Below are 25,111 nucleotides of genomic sequence, written 5' to 3' on the forward strand. Positions count from 1 at the left end.
GTTTGTTGGGTTTTTGTTTTGTTTTGTTTTGTTTTGTTGCATTCCTTACAGTTTTTACAAAGGAGGTGTTCTACATTGGCGGTGGCCCAGAATAGTACCAAGATTAAACTGAAAAAAAAAGGAGAAAGCAAATGATTTCCATGCCCTAATTTTAATACTTTAAAATAATTTATCTTCTGTGGTTCTCTAATTTTTCTGAAATATAAGTGCTAGTCCAAATAGGATGGATATTCAGGGAATGCTGGGATGGACCATATCCTCTTTCTGTATATCTCTAAATATCTCCAGTAGAAAAAGGCACAAAGTAGATATTTAATAAAATATCTGATAATCAATTTAAAGAAGAAAAAAGCACTCCCTTTCATAAATCGTGTTTAAAGCTTTGACATTACTTTACCTAATATTGGTTTCTCACATGGCTCAGGGTAACTTGCACACTTTTGTGAGAGCTTGGAAATATCTGCAGCAAATCCTTTCAACAACTTCTACCTCACTACAGAGTTGACACTGGCAAACTGCCACTAGGTTCAGTCTTTTTAACCATCCATTCATTCTACCTCCTAAATCAGTGTAATTCCTTGGATCAGAATCCAAGCTAAAGACCTGTCTCAAAGCAGCAGACTCCCTTTTTCAGATGACCACATTTTCTCAGTAAATTGAATGAATGAGTCTGCAGTTCACTCAATGTGCCCATCCTTCTTTTTCTTGGCATCTTTGCCAGAGACCTGGCACATGGTCTTTTTTGGGCTGTGTTGATAGTGACTAGATAATTCAGAGGTCTGATTACAGATGTGGAAACATCTACACAATAAAGAATGACAGATGATAGCTTGTTTTAAAATAAACACATAGAAAAGTAGCTATGAATTATTCACTAGTATGGTGATTCATAGCTTAAGATTTATAGTGCATATTTAATGTGCTCAGAAATGTAATTACATTTGGGTAGCTGAAAACACACATAATTTTGAAACTACAGAAGGTGATAGTAAAAAAGAATTCTTCAAACAACTGTGAGCACATGCTGAATTGATTAAGATCTGGGTATTAGCAATAGCCATTCTTTGAGCTAACTTGGAGAAAGACCTTTACAGAGATGAAAAAGTTGGTATAAGATTACTCATTGATGCCTAAATGTAAGGCAGTGGACATTTTAATGTACAAAAAATCATTAAGTGGTATAATAAGCAACTATCATATCAAATTTTCAAACACTGATTTCATATATTACTAGAGGCCCAGAAAGAAATTCATGCATAGGGGGGTCCCTCAGCCCAGCCTGCACCCTCTGCAATCAATCTGGGACCCCTCAGAGGATGTCCGACATCCCTCCAGCTGGGACCACTGACTCCTAATCGCTTGCCTGCCTACCGGCTTGGTCACCACCTAACTGCTCTTCTGCTGGCCTGATGGCCCCCAACTGCCCTCCCCTGCTGGCCTTATCACCCCTAACCACCTCTGTCTCGGCCCCCACCACTGTGGCTTTGTCCAGAAGGAAGCTGGGTGGTCGGAAGATGGTCAGTCTCCCAGTCTAATTAGCATATTACCCTTTTATTAGTATAGATGTGATAAAAATGCAGAGGAGAGAACTGTTCTGAGGTCCATGTGGGGACTGAATTTGTCCTTGATATGTCCTTCAGATGATAACATAAATTTATGCAGTAACATCCTTAAATAGACCTCACTGTATATTCACATTCATTATCTCATGTAAAGTTTTGTGTCCCTGCAGCAGCCTAAGAAATTCATTGAAGAGAATGTGTTGATGTTGCAGTCTACCAAATGCTGCTTCCTGCTGGTATGCAATGATAGTCAACACCGCATACAGAAACCTAGATTACAGACTTCTAAACAACACTAAACGCATCAAAGGGATTGGTGGTTGCCAGGGGTTGGGGGAGATGAAGGTAGGGCAAAACTGTTTAATGGATAAGGAGTTTTATTTAGAGTGATGGAAATGTTTTAGAACTAGATGGAGGTAGTGGTAGCACAAATAATTGTGAATGTACTAAATTGTTTATTGTTAAATGGTGTATTTTGTGTTATGTAAATTTTATTTCAATAAATTATTTTTTTTAAGAATTCAAAGGAGACAACCCCATTGAATCTGAGGAAGGTATGTAAGTGACCAAGACAAAAGTAGGATTCTGGAGGCACCAGTTTGCAGATTAGAATGTTCCAGAGAGTGTGCTAAAATGTTGAGCTTAGCAGGCACAGAGAGGACTGCCTAGGTGAAAATACTGCAATTTTTAAGTCTTTGGGGGTATATAGCATGAAGAAAGGAAATTTTTTTAAAACTGGGAAAGTTATAAATGGTAGGAGATTCTTCCTCTTAACAGCATCATAGTATTCCATTGTGTAGATCTACCACCATTTTTTAATCCACTTATCTGTTGATGGGCACTTAGGCTGTTTCCACATCTTAGCTATGGTAAATTGTGCTGCTATGAACATAGGGGTGCATATATCATTTCTGATTGGTGTTTCTAGTTTTTTGGGATATATTCCTAGAAGTGGGATTACTGGGTCAAATGGGAGTTCCATTTTTAGTTTTTTGAGGAAACACCATACTGTTTTCCACAGTGGCTGCACCAGTCTGCATTCCCACCAGCAGTGCAAGAGGGTTCCTTTTTCTCTGCATCTTCGCCAGCACTTGTTGTTTGTTGACAGGTGTGAGATGGTACCTCATTGTTGTTTTGATTTGCATCTCGTGAATGATCAGTGACTTTGAGCATGTTTTCATATGTCCTTGGAGCTGGAGAGCATTATGTTAAGCAAAATAAGTCAGTCAGAGAAAGATAACTATCACATGATCTGACTCATTTGTGGATTAAAATGAACAACATAAACTGATGAACAAAAATAGATCCAGAGACTGAGAAGCATTGATCAGATGCTCAAACCTCAGAGGGAAGATAGGGGAGGGTGGGAGGAAGGGGGAGAGATCAACCAGAGGACTTGTATGCATGCATATAAGCATAACCAATGGACACAGACACCAGGGGGTGAGGGCATGAGTGGTGGGAGGAGGAGAAATGGAGGGGGGTAAGTACACATATGTAATACCTTAGTCAATAAAAAACAAAACAAAACTGGGAAAGTTAAAGGGACTTTGGAAATTGTAATTACCTTCCACTTCACAGCCCAGTAGCTCCATTCTTAGCCCTAGTCCACCATGAGTGGCTCTCTCAGGGTAGATCCTGATGAATCGAGTGGAAAGAGGTTGAAAAGTTCGTAGCTCAGGCGTATCATAATTGCTGTTGCCTTCAAAAGACTGTGAAGTATGAAAAATACCAGTTATTAAAACCACCTATTCAGCAGAAGAGTCTCTCCTTCGGTCTCTTAATAGAGCAGAGAAATAGGGACCATTCTACCACTTTGCCAATGCCTGACATTCATTTCATAAATGAGAAAGGAAAAAAGCAATTCGACTTCTTTAAGAAGTGATAGATGTCATTTCTCAGAAACTAGAGTATGCCCTGAGGCGATACAAGAAGCAGTCATGAGACATGTTTTTAAATGATATGTTGACATGCCTTGGAGAAGCGACACTTTAACCACTTCCTTGAGGTTAGAGAACTATAATTCAGGAAGAGAACTTGCCACTTTTCAGAGCTTATAATAGACACCACATTTTCAATAACTACTCCTGTTACATTCTCTTCAATCAGTGGGTCCTCTAGAAGAGGGATGAATTAAATTGCTGAAGAAGGAAATAGTAAATTTAATGCAGTGCAAATGCTGTTTACTCAAGAACTTGTGTTATTCCAATGCCTTAAAATTCTATTTACATAAGATGTTCCAGCACTTCGGAGTATCTGTAGATAAAAGACCTCCTTTTCTCAGAAAGAGAACAAGAGCCCTGTCTGTTAAGTGATGTTCTGATGAATGGGTTGAATTGCACCTCTTTGTCAAGCGCATTTCTAACTTGAAGTCAGTGACATATTTTCAGGAGCTAGGCTATTCATTGCCAGTGCTGCTGCTAAATTATTTTATTTTCCTTTTTTACATTGACAGGAAGGTCAAAATCCTTGAGTGGAATCATAAGCAAATGGAGCAATGACTAAGCTTCTTTTCTTTTTTTAGAAATGGATAAGCCTCACTATATATCCTCTTCTCCCTACACCATTTTTAATCCAGTCCAGAATGGGAGAAGCGGGGAGAGGCAAGTTTAGAAAAATCAAATTGCTTTATCATTAGGAGTGGCCTTTTATATGTCAAATAACCTAAGATGTTTACTGGTGAAAGGTATTGTTTAAAGTGCTTAAAATATATTAATTCATTTAATGCTCTAGACAACTCCACAAGGTAGGTTCTATTATTACCCCTGTTTTACAGGTGAACCACAGAGAGGTCAAGCAACTTTCTCATGGCCATATGGTAAGTGATAGAGCTAAGATTCAAACGTGGGCAGTCTGAACTGGTGCCCTTCACTCTTACAATGCCATGATGCCTCAGCCCTTAGAAATAATCTAGTCAAATGTCATCATTTCAATAAATGAAAACATTGAGGATCAGGAAATTGAGTTCTTTGCCCATGTCCACACCCTTAGTTTCATTATTTTCTTTAAATTATCTCATTCTAGGCTACTAAACTTGGTAAATCAGACCGAGTGGATGGCCAGTCCCAGGCCTGTCAGCAGGAGTGGGAACCATGCCTAACAGTTGTCATAAAGCAGCCAAAGAAGCTATCTTTGAGTGGTGGAAACATCATGGCAAAACAGGAGACACATGTAAGAGGAGATAGACAGATTGAGTAGGTTGTGACATAACCAGGGCTTTTTTGAGTTCTAGAAGTAAATTAATTGGTCCTTTCTGACTCAGAAAAGCCTCCAGGAATTTCAAAGTACATGACTAACATAGACCCACTTCTCTCAATTAAGGTTTCCTTCTATTTTCAAGAGTAAATTCCCTATTGGCTGGGGTTCTACATTCTTGATAGAATTATAGTTGTTGACAGTAATTGAGAATCTGACATATATTATTGTTAGGCTCTATTAAGTATCATCAATTAAGAGTAATCTATAACAATAAAAGCATAATATGCTAATTAGACCAGACGTCCTTCCGTCCTTCTGGATAAAGCCGGGGCTGCAAGGGAAGCCTGGGTCCTAGGTGCCTGCCAGCAGCTGGAGGGGGGTGGGGAACCTGCATCTCAGGTGCCAGAGGGAAGCTGTTGATGGCAGCTGGGGGAAGGAAGGCCTACTCTTGCATGAATTTTGTCTGTCGGGCCTCTAATATACTAATAACATAGCTTCAACAATCATAGGAGAAAAGTACTCTTTTAACTTGTGGTTTCTAAAATATTTTCAGAGTTTTTATCATATGTGTATAGATATTTTCTTTCTTGTGTCCCAGACTCTTCTACTAATTTTAACGTGAGCAAAAAATTGGCACAATGTAAATACATTATAAAAGCTGTCAGAGATGAACTGGGAAGAATATTAGCAATGTAGAGCCATATACAACAGTGCTAATTGTTTTTAAAAATATGTTTTTATTGATTTTTAGAGAGATAGAAATGGAAAGAGAGATAGACACATCAACTGCCTCCTGCATGGCTCCCACTGGGGATTGAGCCTGCAACCTGGGCATGTGCCCTGACTAGAAATGGAACCAGTGACCTCTTGGTGCATGGGTCGACGCTCAACCACTAAGCACACTGGCTGGGCAGAACTGGGTTAATTTTATTAGCATGAGATCATTTATAAAAAAATCTGTGTCCTTTTACTAAACATGTTTTAGAAAAGGGCTTTGTGTATTTAGATCTTCTATGTGCTCCTGAAAAGTCTAGTTAATACGAAGACTGATATATCTTGTCCATCATTTGAGTAGGAAGCAAGGAGAGGGCATAGAAGATTTTAAATCCATTGAAGTGCTATTTCATTTCACAAAATAGTACTCATTTTACTGTTACATATAAGGGACATGGCATCCTAAGGAGGTAACCTTCATTTATAAGTTTAAATATAGTATGTTTTAAATATCTTTATACCATTTATAAATATGTACTGCTTCTAAGTTGAAGGTTTTACCAGTATCTTTTCTCATAAAAGTATTTTATTTCTGGGAAAGGACATTTAGGGGTAACTTATTAAGCTCTATCTAAACAACTTAGAAGTTTCATGGTTTTAAATACCATAGAATGATGGTAAAAAAACAATAATATTTTAGGAATAAAATTAAACACATTCAACCAATCTTGAATGGACTTTTTTTGTTAAAATTGAAAACTGTGTGTTGCCTTCTTGTGGAATTCTATATGCAATGTATTACAAGAGAGTGATAGCTTTAGACTTGATAGCAGATATGTGCATTGGACAACACAGGGAAGCATATGGTGCATCCTTTCAGAGGTTACGGTACTTTGTTATCTTTCTGTCTGAGAACCCTAGTATTGAAGAACATGTCACTACAGCACACACTGCCATATGACAGCAGCTCCAGGAAGTTGTTGAGTTCCAGCACACTTTGTGATAAAGTCACAAGGCTCATGACTCCTTCAGAGATTGACTCTTAGGGAGAATTGCAGTTTTCTGTTTATTTTACTTTTTCTCTCACCAAAACAAGAGGGGCAGACATAAAATGGAAAATGAAATGGACACAAGAAAGAAAATATCTACACACAGATGACAATAACTCTGACAATGTTTTAGAAATCACAAGTTAATGAGAGTGAGATGGAAGTGAAATTCTTTCACTTCTGACAGCATCATCCCTGTCAGTGGCTGACCTGCAGCCAGTTGGGGAGAGGGAAGTCTCTGCAGAGCTCTGTGTCTGACAGAGTGGAGCTGACTGCACTGCCCAACTTTTGATTTCCTGCCTGCCATACCTTTGCTTGAGTCATATATTAAGCCACATTCCCACACTTGCCTAGAATGGGACCAAAGACAATATTCCCTCCAATTAGCTAGAATCTTCTTTTCACAAAAGGGGTAGGTCCTGGGCAAAGTGGGGTTGGGAAGGATGGAACAAAAAGCCAGCTGTTTGGGGTGTGAGAAGTTTCATTAGCTGAATACAAATCCTTCACTGCATATAGCATTGAATGTCTATGGTTTGTTACTTAGTTTAGTCTCAAACCAGCTTCTGGGTCACCCAACATACTCCTTTCCTAGTTGGCATTGTGTACTCAGGAAATTCAAATAAATTTAATAATCACCCTAAGAAAAACCTGATCACTAAAGAACATCTGTTTGGCTAAAAAATATCACACCACATGTTCTATTGAACATTGGAATGTTTTTATATTGAGACTAGAGGCCCTGTGCATGAAATTTGTGCACAGTGGGGGTCCCCTCAGCCCAGCCTGCACCCTCTCCAATCTGGGACTTCTTGGGGGATGTCCGACTGCCGGTTTAGGCCTGTTCAGAATCGGGCCTACACCGGCAGTCGGACATCCCTCTCACAATCTGGGACCACTGGCTCCTAACTGCTCACCTGCCTGACTGCCTGATGGCCCCTAACTGCCCCCCCTGCCAGCCTGATAACCCCTAACTGCCTCTGCCTGCCTGCCTGATTGCACCTAACTACCCTCCCTGCCAGTCTGATCACCCCTAACTACCTCTGCCTTCTGGCCTGATAGTCCCCAATTACCCCTCTGCTGGCCTGGTCACCCATAACTGCCCCCTTCCCCCTTCACCAGCCTGGTCACCCCATACTGCTCCCCCTGCTGGACTGGTTGCCCCCAACTTCTCCCCTCTGCCGGCCTGGTCACCCCTCACTGTCCCCTTGCAGCTTGGTCACCTCCAACTGCTCCCCCTGCTGGCCTTGTCACCCCCAACTGCCCCCCACTTCCGCCCTGGTCACCTCACGCAGCCTGCTGTTCAGTTGTTTGGTCATCCCTCACTAACCCTCCTGCTGGCCTGGTCGCCCCATGCAGCCTGGTGTTCAATTGTTTGGTCATCCCTCACTAATCCCCTTGCCAGCCTGGTCGCCCCACACAGCCTGCTTTTCGGTCGTCCATCCAGTTGTTTCAGTCGTGATGGCCCCTGGCTTTTTACATATTGGGATTCACTTCTCTTTTCACTGGATCAAGAGCAAGCTGCATTTTAAAAGGTTCCAATGCATAAAAAAATACTTAAGCATTACTTACAATAGTCAAAGGTAGAAACAATCTAAGTGTCCATCAATGGATGAAAGGATAAACAAAATGTGGTATGTACATACAATGGCATATTATTCAGCCTTAACAAGAGGAAATTCTGACACGGATCATCTTGAAGACATTATGCTAAGTGATAAATGCAGGGTGAGGCAAAAGTAGTTTTATAGTTGCTCATATGGAAAGTAATACAATAATCAATAAATGATAATACAAGAATAAACTGTTTTGCATATTCACAACTGTAAACCTGCTTTTGCCCTACCTTGTATTATATGATTGCACTTGTATGAAGTAGTTGGAGTTGTCAAATCCATAGAGACTGAAAGTAGAAAAGTGGTTTCCAGGGACTGGGGGAGATGGGAAATGGTAGCTATTGCTTAATGGACACAAACTTTCAGTTTTGCAAGATGGGGAAGTTCTGGAGATTGGTTGCTGAACAATATAAATATACTTAACATTACTGAACTACACACCTACAAAGGTTAAGAAGGTAAATTTAATGTTATGTGTATTTTATCATAATTAAAATTTTTTAAAAATATATTTAAAGGAGGAAAGAAGATCGAACAGGAAGGGGAGGGTTAACTGATAAATTAGAGTCTACTGAGAGATTTTAAGTTTTTTCCCAGTTGCTGCTGGCAACTCCGTGATCCCCATTCTCATGGGGATAGTTACTCTATCTCCTGTCTGTGTTCAACTACTTGCCTACCCTAAGGGAGGGAAAGGTGACCAGCATTGCAATTCTTTTCTATGTTTATCTCGGACATCACTTTCTGTACCTCAATCCTGTCTGTCCTAGAATTGGGGGTCACTGATCTCAGGAATGAAAGGAAATAAGAAGTCTTTCTTCCTCAGGAAAGGGCGAAGGTCCTTGAGCAAAGTCAAGGATGTGAGGAAGGACTTCCTCCTGGCAGTCCATCTACTCCCTGTCCCTGAATCTTACCTTAGCCTTGCGTTTGCTGTCATCCATGATCATTTTCCAGTCTGAGCCATTGTTGCTGTACCCAATCTTGAACTTCCTCATGGACACTTTGTTCTCCCGGTGCTTTCCCCCCTGAATGATGATGCCCCTCACAATCTTCTCTTCCCCTAAGTCCACTTGGAGCCACTCATTTATGTATGGATGAGGTGCGGGTGGCAGTACCCAGCCAGAGCGACTAGTCACAAGGCGAATGTTTTCAGGCATCCAGTTCCTGTCCCCTTGGTTTGAGGCTGTAATCTGGGAGTCAGAAATAAGACCAGACACCATGCCCAGCATTCCAGAGCAAGGATAATCTAGAGGGTGAAATGAAATAGATAATGTAAAATGATTTTATGCTTAGAAAGAATATGACATATTAAGTAAAAACATTTTCTGTATCCATGCCTATAAGTGTTTAAGTCTTTGTATCATTTATACTACATTTCAATAAAGAAAAATTTCAATAAGAACATACATTTCCCTCCTTTCTGAGTTTTTCCAAGACAATTAATAACATCATAGATCTTTTTATATCTTCTATAGAAACCCATGTAGCTTCTGAGAATAATGAGGGTATCAATCATTGAGTAATTGATTGGGAGCTTAAAAACAAAATGGTGGGCAGCCATGGAACTGGAGCAAGCAGGAGGCTTGGTTGCCCCAATGATGGAGGAAGCCAAGCTTCCCGCCTGCTGCGGCTGGCTCTGAGCTCCACTCAAAGCAACAAAGTTTCAATTATAAAAGATAAATAAACCCCAGATGCCTGCTTTCAGCCAGCTGTGGCCATGGAGCTGGAGCGAGCGGGAGGCTTTGGTTTGACCCTGGCAATGGAGGAAGCCAAGCTTCCCTCCCGCCCACCCTGGCTGGTTCTGAGCTCCACTCAAGGCTACATAGGTTCAATTATAGAAGGTAAATAAATCCCAGAATAAAAAAAAAAGAAAAGAAAAAAAGGAGAGGCTGAGAGCTTTCATTGCTGGGCGGCTTGGCCAGCCTGAACATGGCCCTCAGCCCCTCACCCAGACTGGCCAGGTACCCCAGTGGGGACCTCCCACCCCGAAGGGGGTGTGACCAGCCTGCAAACAGCCATCAGCCCCTCACCCAGGCTGGCCAGCCACCCCAGCGGACCCCCACCCTGAAGGGTGTGTGACCAGCCTGCAAACACCCATCAGTCCCTCACCCAGGCTGGCCAGGCACCACAGTGGGACCCCCACCCTGATCCGGGACACCCTTCAGGGCAAACTAGCTGGCCCCCACCTGTGCATCAGGCCTCTATCCTATATAATAAAAGGGTAATATGCAAATTGACCCTAACAACAGAACAACAGGGAATGACTGGTCACTATGACACACACTGACCACCAGGGGACAGATGTTCAATGCAGGAGCTTCCCCCTGATGGTCAGTGCACTCCCACAGGGGAGCTCTGCTTAGCCACAAGCCAGGCTGATGGCTTCCAGTACAGTGGTGGTGGGAGCCTCTCCCACCTCCTCAGCAGTGCTAAGGATGTCTGACTGCAGCTTAGGCCTGCTCCCTGCTGGCAAGTGGACATCCCCCGAGGGCTCCTGGGCTGCGAGAAGGATGTCTGAGTGCCAGCTTAGGCCCAATCCCCCGGGGAGCGGGCCTGAGCCAGGAGGTGGTCATCCCCTGAGGGGTCCCAGACTGTGAGAGGGCACAGGCCGGGCTGAGGGTCCCTCCTGAGTGCACAAATTTTTGTACACTGGGCCTTTAGTATATATATATATATATATATATATATATATATATATATATATACCTGTATATACACTGAGTGGCCAGATTATTATGACCACACACACACACAAAAATGGTCAACACTTCAATTATTCTCCTTTCTAAATTATACATCTCAAACAAGACATGCACAGGAATAATAACCTATTTTTCTTTGAAACAACTCAATTCTGCATAATATAATCAAAAGTTAGTCTCAAGATATAAGCATCTAAAGAGGCATATATCTAATACAGTTAAACTATGTCCATGTTATATGTTGAAGCTTAAGAATTAATTATTGAGGTACTTTCCAGATCATGGATTGGTATACAGTATAGATTATGTCATTTCTTTTCACACGTTTTGTGCCTACTCACATAGCAATTATGCATGCACTTTCTTTTTTTTCTTTATTGATTAAAGTATTACATATGTGTCCTTATCCCCCCTTGCCCCCAAAACCCCCCACTCATGTCCTCACCCTCCTAGTGTCCGTGTCCATTGGTTAGGCTTATATGCATGCATACAAGTCCTTTGGTTGATCTCTCCCCCTTATCCCCGCCCTCCCCTACCTTCCCTCTGAGGTCTGATCGATGCTCTTCTGTCTCTGGATCTGTTTTTGTTAATCAGTTTATGTTGTTCATTATATTCCACAAATGAGTAAGGTTATGTGATATTTATGCATGCACTTTAAACCAAGGATGCCAGGCCTTCCATAAGATGTCCTTGCAAAGCCTCTTCTCATTTACCCCTTTAGACAGAGGCAACTGAAATGAAGAACTCCTTCACCAGGGGTGTGGGGTATGGGGAGGCTTTCTTTCATTCTATTCCCTCCATCTTGCACTTCCCGCTATCTGACCAGTTAAAATCTTGACCCATTTTCAAATGCCATGTCAGTTATTCTCATCTCTCCAACTGGGGTAGTTTCCTTTTCTGGAGGTCTTCTCATATATCAATGGCCACATTTAGTTTCTTGGATGACTGCTATTTGCCTCCCCACATTTTAAGTTCTCTTGATGGAAGAACCACATCCTATTTAAAAATTTTCTACGATTCTTTGTGCCTTGCTTTATAAATAGTATTTGCTCAACAAATATTCAGTGAATGAATCAAATGATTAACACAATAAAAGGCAGCTGTCCATTTTCAAAGCACCTTTTCCTAGATGGGATCTGGAAACTAACAATACTGTAAATTCAATGGGGCTTATGAAAAGATTTACAAAAACTATTTTACTGGGGGGATATAAAATTATAGTGTTAAAAATAGAAATCACATTTTTAGTCAGTGTGGTCACACCTACTTGATTCAAAACCAGATGTTACCATTTGGAGAAAAACACAATTAACTTGAATATTTTAACAATAGCAGAACCTTTACCAGATTAATGTCCTTTCTCTAATGCAGAGCTGGCTAGGGTGCAGTTTACAACCCACAAACCTAGCATGCCCAACTTCTATTTGGCCAACGAATACATGGAGGACAGACTGCCATTCCTTCTGTCTGTCTGTCTCATCCAAAAACAACAAAGAACAGTAAAAGGGAACCTTGATTGGAACCTTTGACCGAAAACTTTGAGAGTCTTTCAGCAATTCTTGGGAGAAAACAAACAAACAAACAAACAAACAAACAAACCACAATTCAAGGTGTAAATGAGATGGAGGGATTTAATTTCATTTTCCATAGTAGTAGGCTGGGTCAGATGTACTTCAGACTGGCTACATAACAAGCAATCAGATAAAAAGACAAAACAAACAAACAAACAAACAAACAGAAAACAAGAAACATGATGCCAAGCTAAATTAGAATTTCAAACAAATAAGGAATGATGTTTTAGTATAAGCATGTCCCAAATATAGCATGGAGCATACTTATCCTAAAAAATTATCTGTCATTTATCTGCATAAGACTTAAATGGACATTTTATATTTTACCTGGTAACCCTGTTTGCAAAGCTTAAAAACCAGTCCTAGATGAAAAGAAGAGATGAGTTCTGTGATGGTGAATTGAGGTGGTTGTTTTCACTAACATTATTTTACAATAAAATCTTTGTACTTTAATGGGAAAACTGAAAAATACTGATAAGTCAAATACTCAGTTAACCAATTTTCAAAGAATGTGAAGGTAATAACTTCAGTTGATGGAAGAACCTGAATGAGCATAATTAACTCTTCCCCTGATGACTCAGAAAGTATCTTTGGATGCTGTGGTGCCTGAGATAATCACTGAGAAGTTCTGATTAACATAGGAACACACTAATGTGTGCAGAAGCACTAGTTAATACATGCCTGGATAACAAATACAAGGTTGTAGTGTGTTCTCATACATTAAGCAGTTACCATACAAGATTAATTTTACCAATTTTCATCTTTGCCAAAATGATAAAACCTGATCTGTCAATAACTTCTAAAGTAGAATGGTTTGCTACATTCTAGTTTATATCTCTATAGGATGACACATCATTGTATACACTGGATTACCCAGGATTAAAAATTTCAAAAAAGCATTTTTTGAATACTTTAAATCTACAAAAATTAGATTAAAACTGGTGCTCTGGAGAGTTTGGAAGTCAAGTGCTGAATTCACATAGTAACTTTTAATTCAAGGGTCAATTTTTGAGATCACTTGTTTCTCAGAAGGCATGGATAAAACTGCAATTCATTCATTCACTCATTCATTCAAAAATCAGCACGTGGGGCACGTTATGTTACAGGCATATAAAACAGAATAAAAAATAAGTCCACCAGGGACACTTTTATTTTCATCAGATTCCACTATGAGAGGAACATGGCCTCTAAAATAAAATTTTCTCACTGGAGTGTCTGCTTGCCGGGGCTTATTGTAGGTTCAATTTATTGTCTAACATGCACTGTCTAGTTATTGGATACCATTTAGTAAGCACTTACTCTAAACGAGGTATGTTACATATATTCTTTCGCTAAATCCTTATTATGGCTGAATTAAGTTTAATCTTTTAAAAATATGTATTTTTATTGATTTCAGAGAGGAAAGGAGGAGAGAGAAAGATGGAAACACCAATGATGAGAGAGACTCAATGATGGGCTGCCTCCTGCACTCCCCGCATTAGGGATCAAGACTACAACCCAGGCATGTGCCCTGACTAGAATAGAACCATGACCTACTGGTTCATGGGATGCCACTCAACCACAGGGGCACACTGGCCAGGCTGAAATAAGGTTAATCTTACTGACCAAGAAATGAAGGTCAGAGGGACTAAATATCTTGCTTATGGTCACATGTTCACTAATGGATAGTTCAGAGCCAAGCTTGGATGTCTGTGTACCTTCTATTCATGTGACCATCATTATAACATGATAGCCTCTTTAAGAAAGCCTGCCTTGATAATTATTTGGATTTTGTAGCTGTCTTACTAAAGAGAAAATATCTAAAATAAAGTAGGGGTCACAAATAACAAACTAGCCTTATGATCCTAAAAGCAGTATCTTACTTGGAAAACAAAACCAAACCGCAGGCTATATAGAATAGTTGTAAAATAGAATTTGCTATTTCAGATATCTGTTTAAATAACTAAGTCATTTAATCATTTTAAAAAATACAATATATTATTTGCCTCTACATGTGAAGACTCACACATTCTTATAATTAACTCTCAGGAAAATCTTTATGAAAATGAAAAAGGCCATCAGCCCCTCACCCAGACTGGCCAGGCACTCCAGTGGGGACCCCCACATCCTAAAGGGGTTGTGGCCAACCTGAAAACAGCCATCAGCCCCTCACCCAGGCTGGCCAGGCACCCCAGTGGGGACCCCCATCCTGACCTGGGACACCCTTCAGGGCAAACCAGCCAGCCCCCACCCACGCACCAGGCCTCTATCCTATATAATAAAAGGGTAATATGCAAATTGGCCCTAAAAGCAGAATGTCTGGGAATGACTGGTCACTATGACACACACTGACCACCAGGGGGCAGATGCTCAATGCCAGAACTGCCCCCTGGTGGTCAGTGCACTCCCACATGGGGGAGCTCTGCTCAGCCACAAGCCAGGCTGATGGCTGCCAGCACAGCGGTGGTGGCGGGAGCCTCTCCGGCCTCCTCTGCAGCACTAAGGATGTCCGACTGCAGCTTAGGTCTACTCCCCGCTGGCAAGTGGACATCCCTGAGGGCTGCCGGGCTGCCAGAGGGATGTCTGACTGCCAGCTTGGGCCCAATCCCCCAGGGAGCAGGCCTAAGCCAGCAGGTGGACATTCTCTGAGGGGTCCCAGACTGCAAGAGGGCACAGGCTGGGCTGAGGGAACCCCTCGAGTGCACAAATTTTTGTGCACCAGGCCTCTAGTGATTTATATAAACTTTTAAATTCAGGGAAAGTCATTTTGCATATATGTGGTCATTTTCATTTGAATTTAGACCAGTGGTTCTCAACCTTGGCTGCACATTACAATCACCTGCAAATCTTTTTAAAATCCTGATTTCTGGGCCTCATCCTCCAGAAATTCTGTTTCTTTGTTATGGGGTCGGGCCACAACATTGGTAACAAAGAAACAGAATTTCCAGATGATGAGGCCCAGAAATCAGGATTTTAAAAAAGATTCCCAGGTGATTCTAATGTGCAGCCAAGGTTGAGAACCACTGATTTAGACAAACCTGAGTTTAAATTCTACTTGCTGTTCAGTGGTCGGCAAACTCATTAGTCAACAGAGCAAAATATCAACAGTACAATGATTGAAATTTCTTTTGAGAGCTAAATTTTTTAAACTTAAAATATATAGGTAGGTACATTGTTATTAACTTAATTAGGGTACTCCTAAGGCTTAGGAAGAGCCGCACTCAAGGGGCCAAAGAGCCACATGTGGCTCATGAGCCGCAGTTTGCCGACCATGGCACTAGCTTATTTCTTTGAGCAATTTAGTACCTTTTCAAACCTTAGTTCTCTCACCTGGAAAATGGTGTATGTCATTCTCACATAACCATTCACGGCTGTTCTGATAATGGATTAGCTCGTGGATACAAAGCACTTAACACAGCTGGTATGTGGTATGTATTTGTGAAGTGGCACCTTTCCACTAAACCAGTGGTTGGCAAACTGTGGCCCGTTGAGTGTGGCTCTTCCACAAAATACCATGTGCGGGCGTGCATGTACAGTGCGATTGAAACTTCGTGGCCACACTCAAGGGGCCAAAGAGCCCCATGTGGCTCACGACCCGCAGTTTGACGACCACTGCACTAAATGGTAAGCTCCATGAAGGCAAGTGACTTGCCTTTTATCCCTGTCTCCTGAGTGCTGGGCACATTGAAAGGTACTTAGTAGATTTATAGTAAACTAGGGGCCCAGTGCACAAATCTGTGCACCTTGAAAGAATCTGTGGGTGGCAAGGCTATGGTGGGCACAGGGGCAGATCTCGGCCCATCCTCTATGCCCCCATCTGGCCCCTCCCACCACGGCTCCAGGTCCCCTGTCTGCCTGCAGCTTTGCTCTCACTGCCTGATGGCGCTGGCCCCGCTGGCATCCACTGATGGCACGGAGCAATTGAGGCCGGCACCAGCAGCGGGTGTGAGCAGTGGCTGCTGCCCTGATTGGCCCTCAGGAGCAGGGGAAAGTGGAGAAGCCTTTAGGGCAAATCTGGGACGGCAGCTGCCACTCACACCCACTGACAACACCTAAGCGATCAGGGCAGGGCGGCAGCAGTGGGTGCAAGCGGCGGCTCTGGTGCTGGCAGTGGGTGTGAGCAGGGGCCAGTGCTGGCAGCAGGTGTGAGTGCCTGGCGGCATCATGTTGCACAGGAGCAAAGAATTTTCAGTAACCACCAAAGGCTCACCCTGATGACAGCGACCAGCGCCACACCTTGGTCTGGTGCCCCAACTCACCTGCTCCACCATCCCACCACAGCTGATGCCGCCATGTTCTGTGCTCTGCCGGCATGCTGCCAACACCCGCCATGTTCCGCGTGCACCCCCTGGTGGTCAGCACACATCATAGCGACCAGTTGTTGGGTTGTTTGGTTGTTCCGCCATTCGGTCTATTTGCATATTGTATGGAATGTTCTCCTCCTGCTTTATCTTTTTAATGTTGAATTCTAGAGGTGACTTCATGAACTATAGTTAAGGATTTAAATTGCAAGAATTTCTCCTTTTACTCACTAACTACCTTGGCAACTTTCTCTTAGCTGTTGTCTCAATAGCTATCTTTTGTTGAATGAATATACTAATTTTAAAAATTAATTGGGCAATACTTCTAGTTTTTTAATTTGCATATTCTGGCATTTATAAGACTTTAAAGTCTGTTAAATTTGTTACAAGTAGGTGGGTTATACCCAATTAAGAGATAAAGAAGGTGTAGTTCTAAGAGACTAAGTAGCTAAAAAAAAAAGTGGCCAGGTCAGGACAGACCTAGAAGGAAAAGAATGATCCTGCTGTTATTCTCACTGTATTGGTATCGCTATCAGTACTATTATGACTTGTCCATGGGGCATTCTGAAGAAAATAGCAGTCATGACAGAGTTCCTTTCATTTAAATAAATACAATGCAATGTTTTCATTTTTAAAGGAGCAGTAAAATGTAACCTTTAGAGTAAGTTTAAAAATTCAAAACAGAATCAATAACTGATTCATTAAAAGTAATGAAAAGTAAACAATTTTTAAATGCCTATGAACTATCTTTTAATGTTATATTAGTATACTTATTTAGGGTATTTAATTTCTCATTTCATGAAGGCCAACTCTATTGTTTTTATTTTTATATATGGAAATACTGATTTTTTTGAAGGGGGAAAAAAAGTGACCCAGGCAATTTTCCATGAAATTGTAAGCAATTTAGAAAAGAACAAACTAAGTGGGGGGAAAAATAAAACTATACTGTTTACAGTAGAGCCAATTTTAGAAAGTAAAAACTGACATCTGATTTCTTACCAAAATGTTATTTATTTCCAACATAGAGACAGGCATGTATATTATTTTAGGACTTAAGACTTAGAAAGGTCAAGGCCTTGGAGGCAGGAATTGGGTGGGAGGGTTTGGAGGAGGAAAGGACATTGAAAAGTAAGATATAACCTTGGCTTTATTTTTTTCTCAGAAGTTATATAAGGGAAGTTCTAGGTCATTTTCAGAGCATTACAAATTTAAGAGATACCCGTAAATTTGCAGAAACAAGACCATTTGAAGTCAAGGTGGAAATTTCTGTCCTATTACTCCAACTTAATCTCATGTCACTGTACAAAAAAAAAAAGAGGTAAACTTTATAAAAACTCTAAATGTGTTAGTCTGAACTCTGAATTTCCAGGCTCTCCTTTTAGTTAAATAAAATACTTATTTAACCCTGAATGCTCTGTTTTCATTTTCATAAGGATTTTCCTGAGAGTTAATTATAAGAATGTGTGAGTCTTCACATGTAAAGAGGCAAATAATATATTGTATTTTTTAAAATGATTAAATGACTTACTTAAGCAGATATCTGAAATAGCAAATTCTATTTTACAACTAGTATATAGCCTGTGGTTTGTTTTGTTTTGTTTTTCCAAGTAAGATACTGCTTTTAGGCTCATAGGGCTAGTTTGTTATTTGTGACCCCTACTTTATTTTAGATATTTTCTCTTTAGTAAGACAGCTACAAAATCCAAATAATTATCAAGGCAGGCTTTCTTAAAGAGGCTATCATGTTATAATGATGGTCACATGAATAGAAGGTACACAGACATCCAAGCTTGGCTCTGAACTATCCATTAGTGAACATGTGACCATAAGCAAGATATTTAGTCCCTCTGACCTTCATTTCTTGGTCAGTAAGATTAACCTTATTTCAGCCTGGCCAGTGTGCCCCTGTGGTTGAGTGGCATCCCATGAACCAGTAGGTCATGGTTCTATTCTAGTCAGGGCACATGCCTGGGTTGTAGTCTTGATCCCTAATGCGGGGAGTGCAGGAGGCAGCCCATCATTGAGTCTCTCTCATCATTGGTGTTTCCATCTTTCTCTCTCCTCCTTTCCTCTCTGAAATCAATAAAAATACATATTTTTAAAAGATTAAACTTAATTCAGCCATAATAAGGATTTAGCGAAAGAATATATGTAACATACCTCGTTTAGAGTAAGTGCTTACTAAATGGTATCCAATAACTAGACAGTGCATGTTAGACAATAAATTGAACCTACAATAAGCCCCGGCAAGCAGACACTCCAGTGAGAAAATTTTATTTCAGAGGCCATGTTCCCCTTATAGTGAAAGCTGATGAAAGTAGAAGTGTCCCTGGTGGACTTATTTTTTATTGTGTCATTTTTTTAAAATTGTTTTATTGCTTAAAGTATTACAAAGATTATTACATATGTCTCCTTTTTTGCCCCCCGTCCTTAACAATCCCCTGGCCTCCCCTACTCCCCAGTGTCTTATGTCCATCGGTTATGCTTATATGGATGCATACAAGTCCTTTGGTTGATCTCTTACTACCCCCTTCTGCCCCCAACCCTCCCTGGCCTTCCCGCTGTAGTTTGACAGTTTGTTCAAGGCAGCTCTGCCTCTGTATCTACTTTTGTTCATAAGTTTATAATGGTCTTTATTATCCATGAATGAGTGAGATCATGTGGTATTTTTCCTTCATTGACTGGCTTATTTCACTTAGCATAATGCTCTCGAGTTCCATCCATGCCATTGCAAATGGTAAGAGTTCCTTCTTTTTTACAGCAGCATAGTATTCCATCGTGTAGATGTGCCACAGTTTTCTAATCCATTCATCTACTGATGGGCACTTAGGCTGTTTCCAGATCTTAGCTATGGTGAATTGTGCTGCTATGAACATAGGGGTGCATATATCCTTTTTGATTGGTGTTTCTGGTTTCTTGGGATATAGTCCTAGAAGTGGGATCACAGGGTCAAATGGGAGTTCCATTTTTAACTTTTTGAGGAAATTCCATACTGTCTTCCATAGTGGCTGCACCAGTCTGCATTCCCACCAGCAGTGCACAAGTGTTCCTTTTTCTCCACATCCTCTCCAGCACTTGTCGTTTGTTGATTTGTTGATGATAGCCATTCTGAACAGGTGTGAGATGGTACCTCATTGTTGTTTTGATTTGCATTTCTTGGATGATTAGTGACTTTGAGCATGTTTTCATATGTCTCTTGGCTTTCTGGATGTCCTCTTTTGAAAGGTGTCTATTTAGGCCCTTGGTTATTGTGTCTTATATGCCTGGAACATAATGTGTTCCATGTGCTGATTTTTGAATGAATGAGTGAATGAATGAATTGCAGTTTTATCCATGCCTTCTGAGAAACAAGTGATTGATCTCAAAATTTGGGTTCATTTATCTTCTATAATTGAAACTTTGTTGCCTTGAGTGGTGCTCAGAGCCGGCCGGAGCAGGAGCAAAGCTTTGCTTCCTCCATCACTGGAGCAACCAAGCCTTCTGCTTGCTTCAGCTCCGTGGCTGCTGGCCACCATCTTGTTTGGGTTAATTTGCATACAATCGCTCTGATTTGCTGGTGGGTGTGGCTTAAGGTCTAGCAAAGATACGGTCAATTTGCATGTTTGTCTTTTATTAGTGTAGATAACTAGGCTATAGAGAGTGCCTGGGAAGGCACATGGGCCTTTATTTAATTATTATCAGCTGAAGCCAGTGGTGTTGGCAAAGTCACATCCTGGAAACACATTTTGCCAAAAGGCAGGAATGTTGTAGGCTTGACCTTCAGCCCAGGTGCCAGGGGGTGGGTTTTGTTATTTAAATCCAGGAATGAATATGACTCAGGCCCACCCAAGAATGCAAATAATCTCCTTTGTCTTGACTTTTAGTAAAACTTCCGTTTTTTTTTTTTCTGTATAAAGTAAATACACTGTATCAGCTCTGGGTCACTGTTTCTGTCCCTGTCTCATCATCAGAGGACAGTGGTCCCACTTGGTCCCAGCTTTTTCTTCTATCTCTGTGTCTTTCTTTCATTTTCTCAATCCCCAGCTACCCCTACTCAGGAACCCGACCGCTCTCTAGCTGCACTGGATGAGGAGAAGAGAGACATATTTACATTAGGCAATCTTTAAGCCAGACCTTACCTGTTATCTTGCAGCCATATACTTCAAACCTCATAGATATGCCATTTTCCCAAGTCAGAGGTTTAATCCGGACAAATCGAGTTATCAGTGGTTTGGGGAAAACTCCAAACACAACATCTGTGGGGTTGGTGTTTCCCTGAAAGATCTATATGGAAAAAGAAAGGGCCCTTTAATAATAGGCTTTTGGGATTGAAAACAAATCCAAAATATGTTTTCACAAATGCTTGAAATTTACAATTTCAACATTGTCTATCCAGGTTGAGGTAGTGTTAATAATTTACCATGTGTTTGTTTTGGGTTTTTTTCAAATGATGGCAATCAGAAAGAATCATGTCTAATGTAGGATATTGTCCTAACCATCCATTCAATTTTCAGAGTGGCTAGAGCCTCCAGAAGCACTGTTACAAGGATAATATTTATTTAAAAATGCACACTATTATATTACAAAGTGGGCAATTATTAACTTTATCATATGGACCTACAAAATGCTAAGGACATTTGATGGGAACTCTCCTTATTTTACTTTCCCAGGAACTCCCAAAAGGTCTGTTTTTTAAATTCTCTGTTCCCAGCTATAGCACAAGATCATGTGGCTTTCTCTCTTTCAACTCCCATTTCTTGATGGAAGATCTTTTCTCTGACATTCATTAATGACTTTAATCTTTCTTAGTTATTGGCAAAATTTTGTTTTAGTGGTCAAAATAAAAACTTAGTTATAAATAATGTGTAATTAAAACTCAGCTTTTCCAGAGCTTCTGCTTCTAGTTTTAAAAGGAGTCATTTTATTCTAACCACAGGTGTAACGATTGCCCGTCACAAACCAGTTTCGCACAAGTATTTGTCAGGGCCACGGTGCCAGGCCAGGTGCCACATCCATGTTCTCTGGCAAGATGTCCAAGCAGTGGAGGCTGTTTGTCTTCGTGGAACATTCTGGCAGTAGACCCAGCTCAGATGAAACAGAAAGCTTCCATTTTCCTGGATTTTACTTGGCCCTGGATTGGGGATGGCCTGTATGAAAGTGGCTGTCTCAGTTACATGCCATGGGTGACGAGCACAGCCAGGCCAGACTCCTCTTCTCAGGTGGTGTAACTCGAGTTTACTGGGCTCATTGGAAGCATGAGATTCCTCGCTACCTTCCCAAATAACTTTGTAGAGGAGAACCACAGTTTCCCAAGGTTTGCTCTTCTCCTGGGAGAAAGGGCTTGTAAAAGTCAAGATGGTGTTTTTACTCATTTAGCTTAAGTGGCCTGCACAATTGAAGGGGTCAATGCTTTCCAAAGTTGGCTGTTAGCCTGATCCCTCTCCGAAGAAAATTTAATATGATAATTTATCCCAGCCTGTGATGGACTTCAGATGCCTATCCTACTTCAGCATCTCTCTCTGGGAAACAATCTGTGTGGGAGCATTTTTGTGTGACAAAGAATAATAGGTAGCTGCCAGAAAGAGTAGAGTCCCAAACTATGGTGCTTAATGTGTCAACAAGTCCACTTCAGGGAAGCCCAGCAGTCTGTTAGGAGCACTGCATGTGCCAACTCTCGGCTCACACTGAGGGAATTTTTTTTTTTCCTGAAAACAACCTAAGGACATGCATTCTATTCAACATGAGGAGGACAGCTGAGGTTGTGATGGTCCCAGGCTGTTCCAGCTGAGGTACAGCCAGCTCTTCCCAAGGAAAGTAGGAAAGATGGTAGAGGGCAGTGGCTGAAAGGCCCCAACATACGGAGAAAGGCAAGTGGCCAACAATAACTAGACTCAAGTGGAAGCTCAGATTTTATTAGGTTCATTAAAAGTGCTCAGACAGATGCCAGGTCTTTATCTTTACTGAACCTTTCTACAGGGCGTCCCAAAATTCACGCAAGATTTTAATTTTGCGTGAGCATTAACAACAACAACAACAACAAATAAAAGCCTAATTTTACTTGGTTTATTGAATCAGATTCTAATATTTGTTGCCCTTTGATTTCAATCCCTTCAATTTGATAAGTATTACCAAGTACCAATGATGGCCCAGGAGCAGGGACAATGAAGACCAATGAAGACCACGGCTTTGCATATGTGCCAGCAAAGCAATGGAAGCTATTTACCTGATGTGCTGTTCCATACATAACCCTATACTGTATACTTTATTAATCAATAAAAAATTTACAATTTTTAATTATAAAACCTGTGTTTTCTGTCAAAATTACTTCTTCCTTGAATTTTGGGACACCCTATATATTCTTTTTGCCTCCCACTCTGAAAGTTCTTATGTGTGCCAGGGTGTTCTGATAGTGGACATCTAAACAGAACTGTGTGCATTGCCAGATACTCCCTAAGGACTTGTGTGTGCTTCCTGACACCCCTCTGAGCCCTGTAGACAACCGAATGGACAATAGCTGCAGAGAAGGTCTTGAAGATTTAGCACTATTTTAATTTATTTTATTATCCTAGCTAATAATAGACAAACATGGTAATTACCATACCTTCGCTACACCTCCCATTGACTAATCAGTGTGATATGCAAATTAACCACCAACAAAGATGGCGGCTAATTTGCATACTGCAGGCAGGGCAGGACAGCTCAGCCGCCAGTGCAAGCCGCCATCCCGGGCCGCAGGCCGGCCCCAGAAGCCCCAGAAGCCGCCCAGAAGCTGGTGATGGAGGGGAGATGGGTGTCCCCTGCTCAGGCCTAATACCTCTGGAGGAGGCGTCCCGCCTGGGCAAGGGGCCAATCCAGCGATCAGAGGGTGATGGAGGTCGACGCCTCTGGCCAAGGCGTCAGGCCTGGGCTGGGGTCGTAGCCGGCAATCGGAGGGGTCTGGGGGCATAGCTGGCAATCGGAGGGGTCTGGGGGTATCAGGCCTGGGTGGGAGGTGGAGCCTGTGATCGGGGGAAGATGGGGGTCCCCTGCCCAGGCTTGACACCTCTGGCGGAGGCATCAGGCCTGGGCGAGGGGCCGATCCTGCGATTGGAGGGTGATGGGGGTCAAAGCCTCTGGCCGAGGTGTCAGGCCTGGGAGAGGGCAGAGCCGGTGATCAAGGGGAGATGGGGGTCCCCTGCCTAGGCCTGAAGCCTGGGCCAGAGGTGTCAGGCCTGGGGGGGGAGCGGGGGGGTCAAGCCGGCTATTGGTGTGAACTATAGAGGAAACACCTTTTCTGACTGCTCGTTGGTTAACCTCCCTGTATGCCACTGGTAATATTCTTAGTAACTTGGGTAATAAGAATCCAAAAAGGTGATCTAGGGTTTTTCACCACACTCCTGGCAAAAAAAATGAAGGTCCACTGCTGGAGGGCTAAGAATATCATATCCTGCCCTAGCTGGTTTGGCTCAGTAGATAATGCCTCGGCCTGCTGAACGCAGGGTCTGGGTTCAATTCTGACAAGGGCATGTACCTAGGTTGCAGGCTCTTCCCTGGCCAGGGCCGGGTCAGGGCTCATGCAGGAGGCAACCAATCAAAGTGTTCCTCTCACTTAGATGTTTCTCTCTGTCTTTCCCTTTCTCTTCCACATTCTCTAAAAATCAATGGAAACATATCCTCAGGTGAGGATAAAAAAAATAACAAAGAAATTATTATTATATGAAAGACACATCTTGAAAATGCCTAAAGAGAGTTGTTATTTTTTCATGGTGAAGGGATTGGAGTCTGTGTTGATGAAAAAACCTTGCTGGCTGCAGTGACTGGCAGTGGCTGCAGCAGCAGGGTGATGGGGCTGGTACGTTCCCCTGATCAGCCCGGTCGACTCCCACAAAGGGAGGCCAGACTGCGGCTTAGGCCCTATCCCCAAGGGGAGCAAGGAGCGGGCCTAAGCCGCCACTAGGACATCCCCTGAGGGTTCCCAGTATGTGAGAGGGGGCAGGCTGGGCTGAGGGACACCCCCCCCCTCAGAGCACGAATTTTGTGCACCAGGCCCCTAGTGTGTGTGTGTGTGTGTGTGTGTATAAATGATTTCAGAGAGGAAAGGAGAGGGAGAGAGAGATATAAACATCAATGATGGGAGAGAATCATTGATCAGCTGCCTTTTGCATGCCCCCTACTGGGAATCAAGCCCTCAACCCGAGCATGTGTCCTTGACCAGAATTGAACCTTGGACCATTCAGTCTGTAGGCTGATGCTCTATCCACTGAGCAAAATGAGCTAGGGTAGCACTCATTTTTTTTTTAAAGAAATGGCCTGAAGGTCAGAGGTCAGTTCTTCCACTCTCTCTCTCTCTCTTTTTAAAATATGTTTTTATTGATTTCAAAGAGAGGGAGAGAGAGAGAGAGAGAGAGAGAGAGAGAGAGAGAGAGAGAGAGATCAATGATGTGAGAGAATCATTGATCAACTGCCA

At 41.9% G+C, this 25,111-nt stretch overlaps 1 protein-coding gene and 1 long non-coding RNA gene across 3 annotated transcripts in view; one reads left to right on the forward strand and one right to left on the reverse strand.

The window, feature by feature from the left end:
* The window catches only part of LOC132211217 (uncharacterized), a 1,824,365-nt gene that overhangs the window by 421,439 nt on the left and 1,377,815 nt on the right, over positions 1-25,111 (forward strand). The gene's annotated exons all lie outside the window — the stretch shown is intronic.
* Positions 1-25,111, reverse strand: part of NRP1 (neuropilin 1) — a 171,758-nt gene that overhangs the window by 37,598 nt on the left and 109,049 nt on the right. For both annotated transcript variants that reach the window (XM_059712800.1, XM_059712791.1), the window contains exons 8-10: positions 20,805-20,949; positions 9,048-9,379; positions 3,130-3,274 (exon numbers count right to left, since the gene is read on the reverse strand). In XM_059712800.1, the coding sequence (XP_059568783.1) occupies positions 3,130-3,274; positions 9,048-9,379; positions 20,805-20,949 (622 nt within the window). The remainder of the gene's footprint in view (positions 1-3,129; positions 3,275-9,047; positions 9,380-20,804; positions 20,950-25,111) is intronic.

This window comes from Myotis daubentonii, chromosome 1, assembly GCF_963259705.1.
Source record: "Myotis daubentonii chromosome 1, mMyoDau2.1, whole genome shotgun sequence".
In the NCBI taxonomy this organism is placed as follows: domain Eukaryota; kingdom Metazoa; phylum Chordata; class Mammalia; order Chiroptera; family Vespertilionidae; genus Myotis; species Myotis daubentonii.